Below are 13,210 nucleotides of genomic sequence, written 5' to 3'. Positions count from 1 at the left end.
GCTGTAATGGTCTCCACTGTCAGGCTTGGAGCCAATTTTCCAGATAAGGAACGACTCAGATTCCATAAAGGTGTAGGTGAGCCGCTATAACTGCCATGCTCTTAGTGCACCTGAGGGGCTGCAGTGAAACTAAAGGGCGGGGCAATAATTGAAAATGACTGGCTCTGAGACAAAAGCATAGATATCTGACAGATTCTTTGGTTATGTTGCTATGTAGGTAAATGTCCTGATGATCTACAGAGAGTGATTTACTGTGAGGCAAGGAAAAAACTGACCGCACAGTGAACATCATGAACTAGGTACTTTTGACATAAGTTTTCCAAAGACTTTGGTCCAATATAGGCTTGAGGTCCTGTGTTTTCTTTGCAACAAGAAAAGAACCTGGGATAAAATACTATCCGTCTGGTACAGTGAAACCTTATGGATGACTTGTTAAGCAAGCAGACTATTTCCCTTTTTGTTGCTTCTAATTGATGGGCTGGAATGTCTAGAAGTTGCATTTTTGGAGGGGGCTGGGACAAGGGTACTGAATAACCTCTGGATATTATCCCTCTTAGCATTTATTTTGAGTGATGGCCTGTTAGAATAGGATCTATGATATCCCTGGTTGTGTAGACCCCCCTCAGCCTCTGGGACAGTGTGAATGTTTGCCTCTCCCATCCCTGTCAGAAGTTTGTTTGAACATCTGCTGCTTTGAATTTTTTTTTTTTTTTAAAACCACAATGGGTTTGGGCTTTTCTCGTTCCTGCTATATGATTGGTGTGCTGCCTCAAATTTCACTCTGATGGCAGAAAGCATTTTGTTTTCCTGTTCGCACTTCATCAAAACCATAGTGAACAGGGGGGATAATAACCACAATGTTACTAATTAAAATGAAGCTACTTATGGTGTAGAATAAATGTTATCCCCCTTGTTTGAATGCCTTTCCACCCTTACCGAGGAGGTTCCCAAGTCTGCAAACTCAAGCAGTAGACAATCAGAGACAAACCTTCGATTTGGGCATGGTAGTGGGAGTATCATTCTAAAGGGGATAGACGAGAGAGATCCATTTTCATTCTTCCTCACCTTTCCTCCCAGCCATTCCCAACCCAATGATTTCTAGAACTATGGACAATTGCTTGGGAACTTGATGTTCCTGGTCTGAGCCTCTGGTTTCTTCCTTCCTTTCAGTCTTTACTATGCATTGTTAAATATTTAGGCAGCGAAATCGATCTGAGGAGGCTAGGCAGAGGGTAGACCATTATGGGAAGACAGAAGACCTCAAGACTTGGAACCTAGTCTGTGTAAATGTGGCAGACTCAGATCCGACGGTCAGATGTATGACCCAACTGTGAGGAAGAATGAAAAGGACAATGTAAGATTCCTTCTTTAAACACACCTTGAAATGGGGGGATTTTAAGAACCTTTTATTTTTTAAGAAGGTACCTCAGAATGTAAGAGGAGGTGACTGGGAAACATACCTTGAGAAAAAGGAATGCAACAGAATACCCAGAAACTAATAAAGTTTCCATTAACAGCATTTTGGCACTGAAATCTGGGCAAGTCTAGGCAAAGGGTATGCTATAGAGTAGGTGCCTTTCAGTAATGGTTGAAAATCAATGTGTATAATTAGTTGTATTTGGAATTAGCAATAATTACAAAAAAAATTTATAAAGTTTTACAATTATTTAACAATAATGAGTTTATTAAATTATTTTAGTTTAATATTTAAAATAGGAATTGTGTATGTACATATTTACTCATTTATATATACATTGCTATAAATATATGCGTATAATTGTAGTTTTTACTTAACAATAGTAAGGGCTGATTGGTTGATTGAAATTTTTTATTAATTATGAGGTATATACAAGGAAGTGAGGCCATGGTTGACTGTTCTGATGAAGTTCGCTATTTAAGTGAATGAAAGCACTTAACCTATTGTATTTGTTCAAACCCGATTTAAAAAATTTTCAGTGAAAACGAGGTTTCCTTTGGATTTCCAACAGCTTATTCATTTTGGTTTTGGTTTAATTTAAGGTGCTACGTTATTCTATTTCACTTCTGCATTTTATCTTTTACAGAAAGATCAAATAACAAAGATCCTTCGAAGGCAGGAGTTTGGAAGGATGAGGATGCCTTAAAGTTGTATGCAAAATCACACAAGAGCAGCTAGGCCTAAAATCTCACAGCAACCCTTCTACGGACAGCCTATCCACTCCATCAGCAGTTTTGTGAATGAGCCGCACTAAGAGGATGGAAATTTTAGCCATTGTGCCCATGGAGATTTCCAACTGTTTCCTTGAGTCTGTTGTCAGAGGCCTTTTCAGAGTGGTAAAGAGCTTCTGTCCCCGATCTCTCTGAAAATGATTTGTGAATGTGTACTAGTTCAGGGCCAAGGCCCTCTCCTGCATACATTCTAGGACCTTATAGAAAATGGCATCTTCAGGAAGGGACTGGAGGAACCTTGTCTATTATCCTAGTCAGTATCAAATGTGATGGATTCCAGAGGGGAGTCAGTGTACCTCCCTTTACATACCCATGTTCTTGGAATGCTATTTTCAGACTTCTCATAGATTTCATGCAGTTGAGTTGTGGCTTTAAGGCCTGATACTCAACTTTGAGCCATGGATGCTTGATGGAAGAGATGCAAGAAGACGTCAGACTCACAGGGTGGAACTAATTCCAAAGAACTGTGTGTGTCAACTCTCAAAATAAACAGAATTATCCTTCCTACAATCTGGAAGGCTATGCAAACCTCTGCTAGATCTAAGGATTCTGCTTCTGTGATTGGACTCATTACTCGTGAAGGAGAACTGAGCAACACTGAAGAAGCCATCTATGAAACAGACAACATGCGTCTATTTCAGGAGGGGGGCTGGAGCTAACAATTCAAAAAGTGAAATCTCCAACATGGACAACATAGCCATATGAGACCGCTCTGATGAAGGTGCTGAGGACTTAGCATTAGTCTAGATGGCTTTGTCTCAGACACTGTCAGAATGGAGTGCATTGGATCAGGAACCCTGAACGCCAAACTACATCCTGGGATCAGCACTGATGGAAAAGACTTTAGGTCCAGGATCAGGTTCAAACCCACATATGACTAAATGCCTTTTCCATTTTTAGATCCAAATGACAGGAGGACTCCCATACTGATCTGCCAGTTCAGGAAGATTCTCATCAAGTGATCCAAATCTGCTTCTGAAGTACTGCTGCCAAACCTAAAGGGAAAAAAAAAGAAAGTGGAAGGTTGTTGGGAAGGGTTCCCGGACAGTTTCCTCTCAGATGATCAGGAGTCTTTAAGGTGACTTGTCCAGAATGACAATCATCCCTGACAACTGTGGAGCTGATGGAGGACGCTGTGTCTGTATTGACACTAAAGCCATTTCTGATTGTTAAATTTTCATATCCAGAGATAGTTCAAATTCATCGGGGTGCCTTTTCCTGGATTTAGATTCCTTGGATCTATGGCTTCTCTATACTTTTCTTTTGCCGTAACAGGTTCTGGATCCAGAGGCAAACGGCCCTTAACTCATTCCCTTCAATGGAGCTCTGGAAGCATGTAATGTAGCTTCCAACAGGTGCAGCCTAAGCTTTCTGATTAAATCAAATTATGCCCTCACATTTCACACAAATGTTAATATGTCTAGAAACATAGGGGTTATTAAAGAAATGTAAATGGAAAACTCTTCAGCACAAACTATTTTATAATGGTAGTTCACTTTAGGTTCTAGGTCTTAAACTGGATTTTATAAGTCATAGTACACATGGTATTTTTTAATGTGTAATATTTTATAAACAACTTACAATACCTCAACAACTAGTCAATGTTTTACACATACTGTCAGCAACATTTTGTTTATCCAACTGAGAGCTTTCATTGGAATCTAAGCAATCCTGTCTGTGTTACTTGGAAGCAGACATATTTAGAAAAAACATGACATTTATGACAGCAAATAAATATTATATGAACAATTAATATCTATGTACCTGCACTAGGCAGAGATTGAATAATACTGTTGGTTGCTATTGTGTGAGATGAAATCTTTAACACTTTGACTAACATGGTTTTGGATTTATTAATACAAATATTAACAAGCAATATTAGACATTTAGAGGAGTCAAGTAGGATGCAATGGAGGCATCACTCGGCTGTAATGACTTAAGAGCCCTTAATTGTAAACATGTTTCTCTGATCTGATGATGCTCTGATCCTGAAGACTTTACACATTGAATAATCTACTGTCACATTGTCCACTCTAAAACACAATTTTATGTCCACAATTTGGACATTTCTTAAATCTTTTCTACTTATCTTTATCCATATCAAATGATGAGCTACCCTCAAACTCACTAACTCCAAAACAAATAGTCTGAAGTAAAAGAACAGCCAGACACTGATAAACTGACTAAACAAATTCATACATACACACACACACACATTCATACATACACACACACACACACACACACATATATATATATATATATATATATATATATATATATATATATATATATAAAGGTCTATAGAAATTAATTAGGAAGAAAACATATGACTGCCACTACTACCATTTTTTTAAACAAGAAAGGCAACAATGAGGTAACACCCAATGCCAAAAGTTAACTGAAGAGAAAAAGGGGATCATTTTAAAGAGAGGCCAGTAATAAAGATGCAATAAACAATAACTACCCAAAACAATATTTTAAAATTTTTAGCAAGTTTTTAGAAGAAATAATTGAGGAGGAGAACTTAGTTGAATTGTTAAAAAGACATCCATGTCTGTTCACGACTGCGGCATACCTTGGACAATAGAGCATAATGGGAAATCATTCTTAAAGGGGTTTGATCTGAGAAGAGGACTGGCGACCAATGTTGGATCAGATGACTTGAATAGATGCAGAATCCAACAAATACAAGTAATTCATTTGAAGAACAACTTCCAGGGGTATGCTTGACAGAACAGACAAACAGCATCCAGGGTTGCTCCAGTACTAACTTCAGCAAGACTTCATTATATGCTAAGCAGCAAACCAAGTGAAAGTTTGCATAAAGCTCTGAGTAAAAACAGCATCCACAGGAAATGTTCATACCTGCAAATCACTGCATCATGAAAAACACAAATGAAAACTGCTCCCACAGGTAACATGCTGTTTAAGCCACAATCCAGCCATCCATATCCAAGCAATGCAGAACAGTACTAATACGATTTAAAAGTCACCAAAACCATTTTTCCAACTGTCAAGGACATGGCAATGCTCAAAACATAAGAATAGTGTCTTCATTAATCACTGTACAGTAAGAATAAAACATGACTAGACTGTTGTGGAACAACCTAGCTACATAAAAATAATGCAGAATACACATTTTGCACATATGGAAACAAATAAGAGTAAGCAGGTCATAAAGAAAGTGTGCAAAAAATCAGAAACTGTATAGGATCATGTTCTTTATTTGCAGAAGTTGAACGTGCAGTATTTTACAGCACCTGTAAACAGGTTATTTGGAAATGTTTAGCTTTAAGCATATAAACCTGGAATGTTCTAAGGCCCTATATTTCCCAATATCATTATATAAACACTAAGGCTATCAAAAGCAGTTTACGTTAGTATTACTCAGAATGAAGCAAGATCCCAACTGAGAATATGCATAGCAGCAGCTTTCATGGGCTTTTCTTTTTTAGTTCATTGCACTTAAATATATATACATAAAAGAGCCTGCCTTAAAACCATGAATACTTTTGTTTCACAACTTGAACGATTGTCTTAACCTCTGTGACCCATAACACAGCAATAACCGTTTCTCGAGGAGCTCCTCAATATAGAATCCAACATAACAGGAAATTATTTTTTTTATCCACTGCAATTTCAGACAAAGATAATTATTTCTGAAGAAATGAAACCTTTTAGAAAATAAAACATACATACACAGAGTTAAACACAATGATTGAGTATGGAGATGACTCAGTGGCTTTACTATGAAAGTAAAACCAAGAAAACCAGTTTCAGACTGTTATAAACTCTCAAGTAAAATCCTCCAAAAGTTGAGATCATACTACAAATATGTAGAAAAAGTTTGCTTTAAATTCCCAATAATGATTTGTTACACATATTCCAGTTAAATCAAAGAACTCAAGAGATGTGAAACTTCAGAGGGGTATTCATGGTAGTCTGACTCAATACCCCCAAGACACTTTACCCCTTTTAATTAGGCATTTTTACACCACATAAACATTTGTCCATTCTAAACAGAATCTATATTATGCACCACAGTTGATCTGGTTTAAACACTTTTTGCTGTACAAAAATCTTTGTATAAAATAACAGTTTATGTTAGATGATTATAATGCATAGAGTGCGGCTTTATAGAATCCATTAATTCTCAATTTTTTAAACTATAAACAGTACAGTATCAGTACTTGCATTGCAGGCATACAGGCACAATAGTGTTCCCCTGGGTAAGAATTATAAAATAAAAAATATACAACAAAATCATTTTTTGCATGGAGGTAAGAATAACTGCAGCTGCTGTTAAGGCTAATAAATTCCACATTAGATTATTTTACATGCCAACGATAAAGATATTACACTTATCTACTTGGTAGAGATTCATTTTAAAAATCAAACTGCTGTTATATAAAACATCTATTACAATGTCCCTTCCTTTTATACAGATTCAGTAGTATTTAAAGCAAACCTGCAAACCATTTACAGAATGCAACGTCTGCAGTTCCAGCACAGTAGGAAATAAGGCCTCATTTTATTAGCAAAACAAAATAAAATTTACAACAGTATTAATTTACATCTTCCCGGTATCCGGTATATGAAGACACCATTACATACTTGTATGATAATTTCCTAGAAAATATGAAAACAGCATAGATATTACATGCTTTTTCCACACTGTATGCTGCTATTTGCTTGCTTGGTGCCCAGTTTCATGAAACTGTTTTTCTTTCCATTTCTGGCAAGTCCTACACTAGGTATCCCATACACGATTACTTCATGACCCCTCCTCATGTTGTAAGCACAGAATGTTTCAGTTTCTCTACTTCTTCCTGTAAACAGAAACAAGATATTTTAAGATGAACTGCTCTGAATGAACAAGATGTTTCTTACTTTACTAATTAAAACTTACTACTGTGCTTGAGAGTTCTCTGTAGTCTGAAAGATCTATCATGCAATACAACTTCCCTTAAAATGTATGTAAAGCAGTTCTTGAAGAAAGTGCAATAAACACTCCAAACAGTAAGCAATACATAGGAGATCAGTGAATATCTCCCATATCAGACTGAATTTCATGAGGGCACTGGGCATTAGCTGTACCTACTTCTCAATCACTCTCTCTTCAACTTTCAAGCTTCTCCATTCAACAACCACACACACACGCTTACTCCACGGTGGCGTATTTCTATATCATGGATAAAGGATGAGCAAACCCCATGCTCCCCAATTCTTGGCTTCCAATCAATGTGAGTAAACAATTTTCTATATGATTTTTGCCCCTTTGCATGCCAATATTCAAGCACCCCATCCCCACACTGGACTTGAATTCATTTGCTTCCCTGGAATAAGCGTCTCCAGCATGCTAGAGATGCCATCATCCAAGTAGTCTAGGGGGGAGCTTGCGCCTTCAACGGCATCGTACAACAACAGTATACACTGCAGACCCCACATTAGTGTACACTGTCATGCACCAGCAATGAAGGCTAATACACACATGCCTTGGTGGCCTAACCCCCAACCAAGGGTTGTCCGTTGCATTGTTGCCCCTATTTTTATCTGTTATGGCATTGGGTGGCCCCAGGGTGCACCATAACCACCAAATAGGCATGATCCCCATAAACAGCTTCAACAGATACTTAAGCCTATAACTGAACCTGCATCAATTCGGGGTTTTACCCTTGTATGGAAAAACAGCTAGGCACCTAAGGAGCCATGTGTGAGAACAGGATAAAGCAACTACAATTATATGAAAGCATTAATCTTAACAGATCCTTGAAAAATAGGAGGCTTGCTGCAGAATACCATATTATGGATGGGAAATAGGAAATTCATCCCGGGGATCACTTCTGTGGCCCTGCTTGACAGTGGAACAGAAAATAATTTTCTTGGGTGGCAAAAGCCAGGGTACCTTTTTGGCTGGGATTGTATAGGCCCTAGGGCCGATAGCCTAGTACCAACCTATGAACGTATTACCACTGACTTGCTATTCTGAAACCAAAGCACTCAGATAATTTCCCCTCTGCAGCCATCTGGCTCTCCGAGTAAAGTGGGTGCTGTAACTGTATCATCATTCAAAAAACGGCGTGATCCCTTTCAGCTCCCTATGTTACAATGAAGAACAATAAAAAACACCTTCAATTAATAAAAACATTTTTTCAGAAAATTCATCACAATTCATGCTAGTAAAATTAAAATGTTCCTTAAGAAATATGTAGCATGAATGTAAGTATGCGTACAAGAGGCATAACATGGAAGGTATGTGATGCAGAAAATTAGCAGCAGGCATCCTAATATTCAAAGACTTAATATTATGGTGAATACCTCATACATCTAACATTATTTTCATTATGACAGGTTCCTCCCACTGCTGGATGCGACATTACCACCACCAGGATAAAATACAAAACAGTGTACCTTAACATCTTCAAAGGAAAGTGAAAGCAGAACTTAAAAAACATATGGAGATGAACAGAGAATGTGCAGCCTTGGTCTAAAAGCAGATGCGTAGTTTAACTTAAACCTATGTTAATGTAAGACAGAAAACTAAAGGTCATCTTTAGACATCTTGAGATGAAAAAAAGGCTACCAAGTTAGCTGTTGCTCTGTTCAACTAAAGCTTGACTACATCTTTTCAAACTTTTATTCTGTCAAAAAACAATATTATTTCCCCATCCATTTTGAAAATGTGTATCTGTTAACTGGCCTTCCTTAAGTAACAGAAAGCTGGTTGGTTTCTACTTAGATGTTTAAATTAACATCCTTAACACCTTCAAAGGAAAGTGGAAGCAAAACTTAAGAAATATAGGGAGATGAACAGAGAATGGGCAGCCTTGGTCTAAAAGCAGATGCATAGTTCAACTTAAACCTATGTTAATGTAAGACAGAAAACTAAAGGTCATCTTTAGACATCTTGAGATGAAAAAAAGGCTACCAAGTTAGCTGTTGCTCTGTTCAATTAAAGCTGGACTACATCTTTTCACACTTTTATTCTACCTGTCAAAAAAACAGCTCCTACAGAACACATCACTGCCTAAACCTAAAGCAATTGGGCTGTTTTGAACTACCTAACTTACTTATTTATAATCAGATGGTTACTACTCACAAGCTACTCTGTCAACAAAATACATCACACCTTCACTGGCTAACATTGTCCAACAATATTCCTGTCCTAGGCAACTCCGCTCAACTGACAAATTACAGTTAGCTGTTACTAGATCCAACAACCATGCTGGTGACTCCCTTTACTCTTCTTATGTGGTCAAAATCTGGAACTCCCTGCCTACATCCATATCCCCGATAACCTCCCTACCAACATTTAAAAAAGCTATCTACAGTTACCTCAGCAACAAATGGCTATGTCCCTGTTCATCTCCAGACTAATACCTGATCCACTCCAGTAGTGTTGTAACTATTGTCCTAAACTAGAGTCCTATCTGTTACCTGTCTATAAATGTATACCACATCAGAGGTATGATAACATACATGTAACAGTGTTAGTATGAACAATATAAAACTGTTTATTGACTATTGTAAACTGTATCTGTCTGTAGTTTATACCTATAAGTGTCAATAACTAGATACCCTAATGGATCTAGATGAAATTTGTACCCAAGTTTGTCTGTATGTTCTGTAAAATTGTCTATTTGGAGCTTTTCTCCCTGGGCCTTCACTGAAAATGGACATGTATCCAGCTGGACTATCCCGGTTAACAAATGTAAAATAAATAAATAAAATTAACTACCTGTGGAAATATGCGGTATGTAGGACTCTCTCTAATTCCTGTTTAAGAAAAAGGAATCACTGAAGGAAGAATAGCTCACACTGAAAGAAAAACAGCACTGTTAACAGAAAATACAGAAATCACTTTTAAAGATTAGTTCTCAAAGAAAACTCTACCTTTATGAGACATAGTGTAGGGATCAGCATCTCAGAAGTCCTAAGGGCTAATGAGGCAGCCTAACATCTTTCAATAAATCATTAAAAAAAAAAAATCACCAGTACAGGAATGTCCTACAGGAGGTACTGTTCAAGTTTTCTGTCCTAGCAGTTCGAACCCCAAGGAGGTGAATTATTACTTCTGAGAAGCATAAGACAAAGGGCTTTAAAAATATGTTTAGCTGGAATGTGTTTTGCAATAAGAGGGTAAAGTACCATATAGCCCCACCCATTTACTAGCTGCAGTACAGTACAAAAATAAGCTCTAATTCACTTGGTCAGCACCAAATATTTTCTTTAGCTGAACAGAATTTGCTATTAGATGGTGTCTTAGATTCTTTTAAAGCATGAATATGAAAGAAATAGCAAATGACAGTTATGAGTAGATTCCAGGTTCTCAAACTATCAACATGAGAGACACTTCAGAATGAGGTACATTACTGTTACCTGCTGCTGTATCATTATATGGTGGCTCATAGAAAATTAACAGGTTTGCTCTTAGTATACTTGGTGATCTATACTGTTGATCTTCCTTGATGGGTCCTATGATTGGGTTTATCCAGTCCATTAATTAGTATATGGTAGATTTTTCCAAGCTCCCATGCTCAGTGATGGATGTGTAATACAATGAAGCATGCCACTGTGTACAAAAGTCAACAACCACCACCACATTCATCCCCACACCAGCCGGTTTACTGCGTTACAACTAGAAAGCACCCTCCTACAAATCAGTAACACCCACTGGTAATAAGTAACATCTAAGTATCTACTTGCCTGTCTCGCACAGTAATTCAGCAGCAAGGCTAGTGAGGAGGACTGGCCACAGCTAAAGGAATTAACACAATGTATCCTTAATCCAACACTGAGGATCCTTGCTGTAGACAAAAGATAGTGCAAGAATGTATCTGTTATAAAAAGCATCAGGGACTCCCACAATAAGTCTTATGGTTGGGCAGAATCCCAAGCAATAAAGCCTTCTGGGTTGAAACAGCTAGAGAGCCATAGACTCATAGATTGTTACTAGCCTAACAATCTTGGGGGGGGGGGGGCTTTCTAAGCCTAGCCAACCTCTTCTGAAAGAATAATGATGTCTTGTACCCAAAGAGGACATTGAGGGCCATTTATAAGCTACCTCTGTCCATAATGGATATGAGTGCCAGGCCCAGTTTAAATCTTCTCTACCCCACCCATTGGTCTAAGTTGCATTTAAATTGGTTAATAGACTAACTCAGCTTCACAAGGATGGGAGCCTTTTCCATATGTGAGACGGTCTTTGTCTCACATCTTTCTCTCTCTTGCATGTTCTGTTTAAGTGACAGACAAAATTCAGGTCCTTAGACCTTGTATTTCTGGTACTGCTTGACTTATGAATATGCAGGAGTTTCATAAGTGTGGGGTCTGCGAACACCTTGTAAGCCAGGCATAGATAACTCCTCCCCTCAGCAATCTACAAGAGACTGAGTAGAGGGAAAGGACTTTAAGACGCTCAGTGTAAGGCAGGTTTGTTGCATCCTGTATTCTTTTTCTGTATGGAACCTCTGAGGTTGCCCTAGTTACTGCTTATGCCTGGTCAGGTACTTACTGAAGAGAGCACTGTACTCTATGATTGTTCTGATAAGGGCCTACAAAGTACAGTTGTGTACACTTGCCATAAATGTAGATGCTTGAGTGTATTCACTGTTGCAGTCACCACCTGTGGGTTACCCCAGATGTGGTAGCCCTCGGCCGGCCCAAATACCAGAGTCAATGTTTTTCAGCGTCGGCTGCTGTCACTTGCTGCCTGACGTCAGGTCATCAGTGCTATAAAGGAAGGCAGCCTACGCCATTACATCAGTTTTTCTTGCCCTAACCAGTCAGAGGCCCAAGTAAATATGGTAAAGTGGTCCTGGTGGCTAAAAGCCACCGTTAGAAACTTGTGTCTCCCTAAAGAAAGAAGATATAAGGGGGAAGGAGGGTGGGAAACCAGGACTGCAACAGTGAATACACTCGAACATCTACATTTATGGTAAGTGTACACAACTGTATTATGTCCTTCGTGTTTCACTGTTGCAGTCATCACCTGTGGGAGGATTCCCAAAGCTAAGGAAAGGGGTGGTAGGATTAGTAAGAGACCTTAGGAATGGGTCAGCATGCCCTGCAGAAAGTACAGTTTTGTACCTACCATAAATGTAGATGTCCGATAGGTATGCATCTGCAGTCCTTACATATGGGTTTGTCCTGCCTCAGGCAGCCCTTCGGTCGGCCGGATTCCAAAGTCTGGGTCCGGCGTCGGCTGATGTCACCCTTTCCTCAACGTCAGAGCGCCTGGGGTATAAAAGCGTCAGCCGACGCCATCTTCCTCAGTTTTTCTTGCCCCAGATGCCAGGTGCCCTCTAAGGAAGGCTAAATTTGGAGAAATGCATAAAATTCCAAACATGCACAGTAATATAAAACAAATACACCATAATAAATAACCCCAGCTAGCTGTAAGGGGGACAAGAAAGTACAGTTGTGTACACCTACCATAAATGTAGATGTTCGAGTGTCTTCACTGTTGTAGTCATAACTGTAGGGTGCTCCTGCCGGCAGGCAGCCCGAGGTCGGCCAGAATCCCAAAGTCTGGGTCCGGCGTCGGCTGTACAAGCCAGTACCCTGACGTCAGTACGCTCTGGTACATAGCCCTCAGCCGACGCCATCTTCTCCAGCCTTTCTTGCCCTAGATGTCAGAAGTCCCCAATAAATCAAAAATGAATCCAACAAGGAAACACAAATACACCACAAAAGAGAGAAAAAGAGGGATAGGAGGGAGGAAACACCGACTGCAACAGTGAAGACACTCGAACATCTACATTTATGGTAGGTGTACACAACTGTACTATGTTCATCGTGTTTCACTGTTGCAGTCATAACTGTAGGGTGGAATCCCAAAGCAGTGACAAAAGGGAGGAGGATTAGATAGAAGAAGGGGCAGCAAGAAGACCCTGCAAAACAGCAGAGGCAAAGCCTGCCCTGGTCTTAGAATACAAAGGGAGATTGTAGTGCTTGGAAAAAGTATGCACAGAACTCCAAGTGGCAGCTTCCAAGATAT

At 39.0% G+C, this 13,210-nt stretch overlaps 1 protein-coding gene across 6 annotated transcripts in view; it reads right to left on the bottom strand.

Annotated features, from left to right (window-relative positions):
- Window positions 1-5,419: 5,419 nt before the first annotated feature.
- LOC122794391 (CD2 associated protein) overlaps window positions 5,420-13,210 on the bottom strand; it is a 3,269,826-nt gene continuing 3,262,035 nt past the window's right edge. For all 6 annotated transcript variants that reach the window (XM_044062740.1, XM_044062738.1, XM_044062742.1 and 3 more), the window contains one exon: window positions 5,420-7,040. In XM_044062740.1, the coding sequence (XP_043918675.1) occupies window positions 6,999-7,040 (42 nt within the window). In that variant the 3' untranslated portion in view covers window positions 5,420-6,998. The remainder of the gene's footprint in view (window positions 7,041-13,210) is intronic.

This window comes from Protopterus annectens, chromosome 2.part1, assembly GCF_019279795.1.
Source record: "Protopterus annectens isolate FY-2018-M chromosome 2.part1, PAN1.0, whole genome shotgun sequence".
Taxonomy (NCBI): Eukaryota; Metazoa; Chordata; order Ceratodontiformes; family Protopteridae; genus Protopterus; species Protopterus annectens.
Note: the sequence above shows the minus strand (reverse complement) of the source record. Positions and strands in the feature narration are given on the sequence as shown.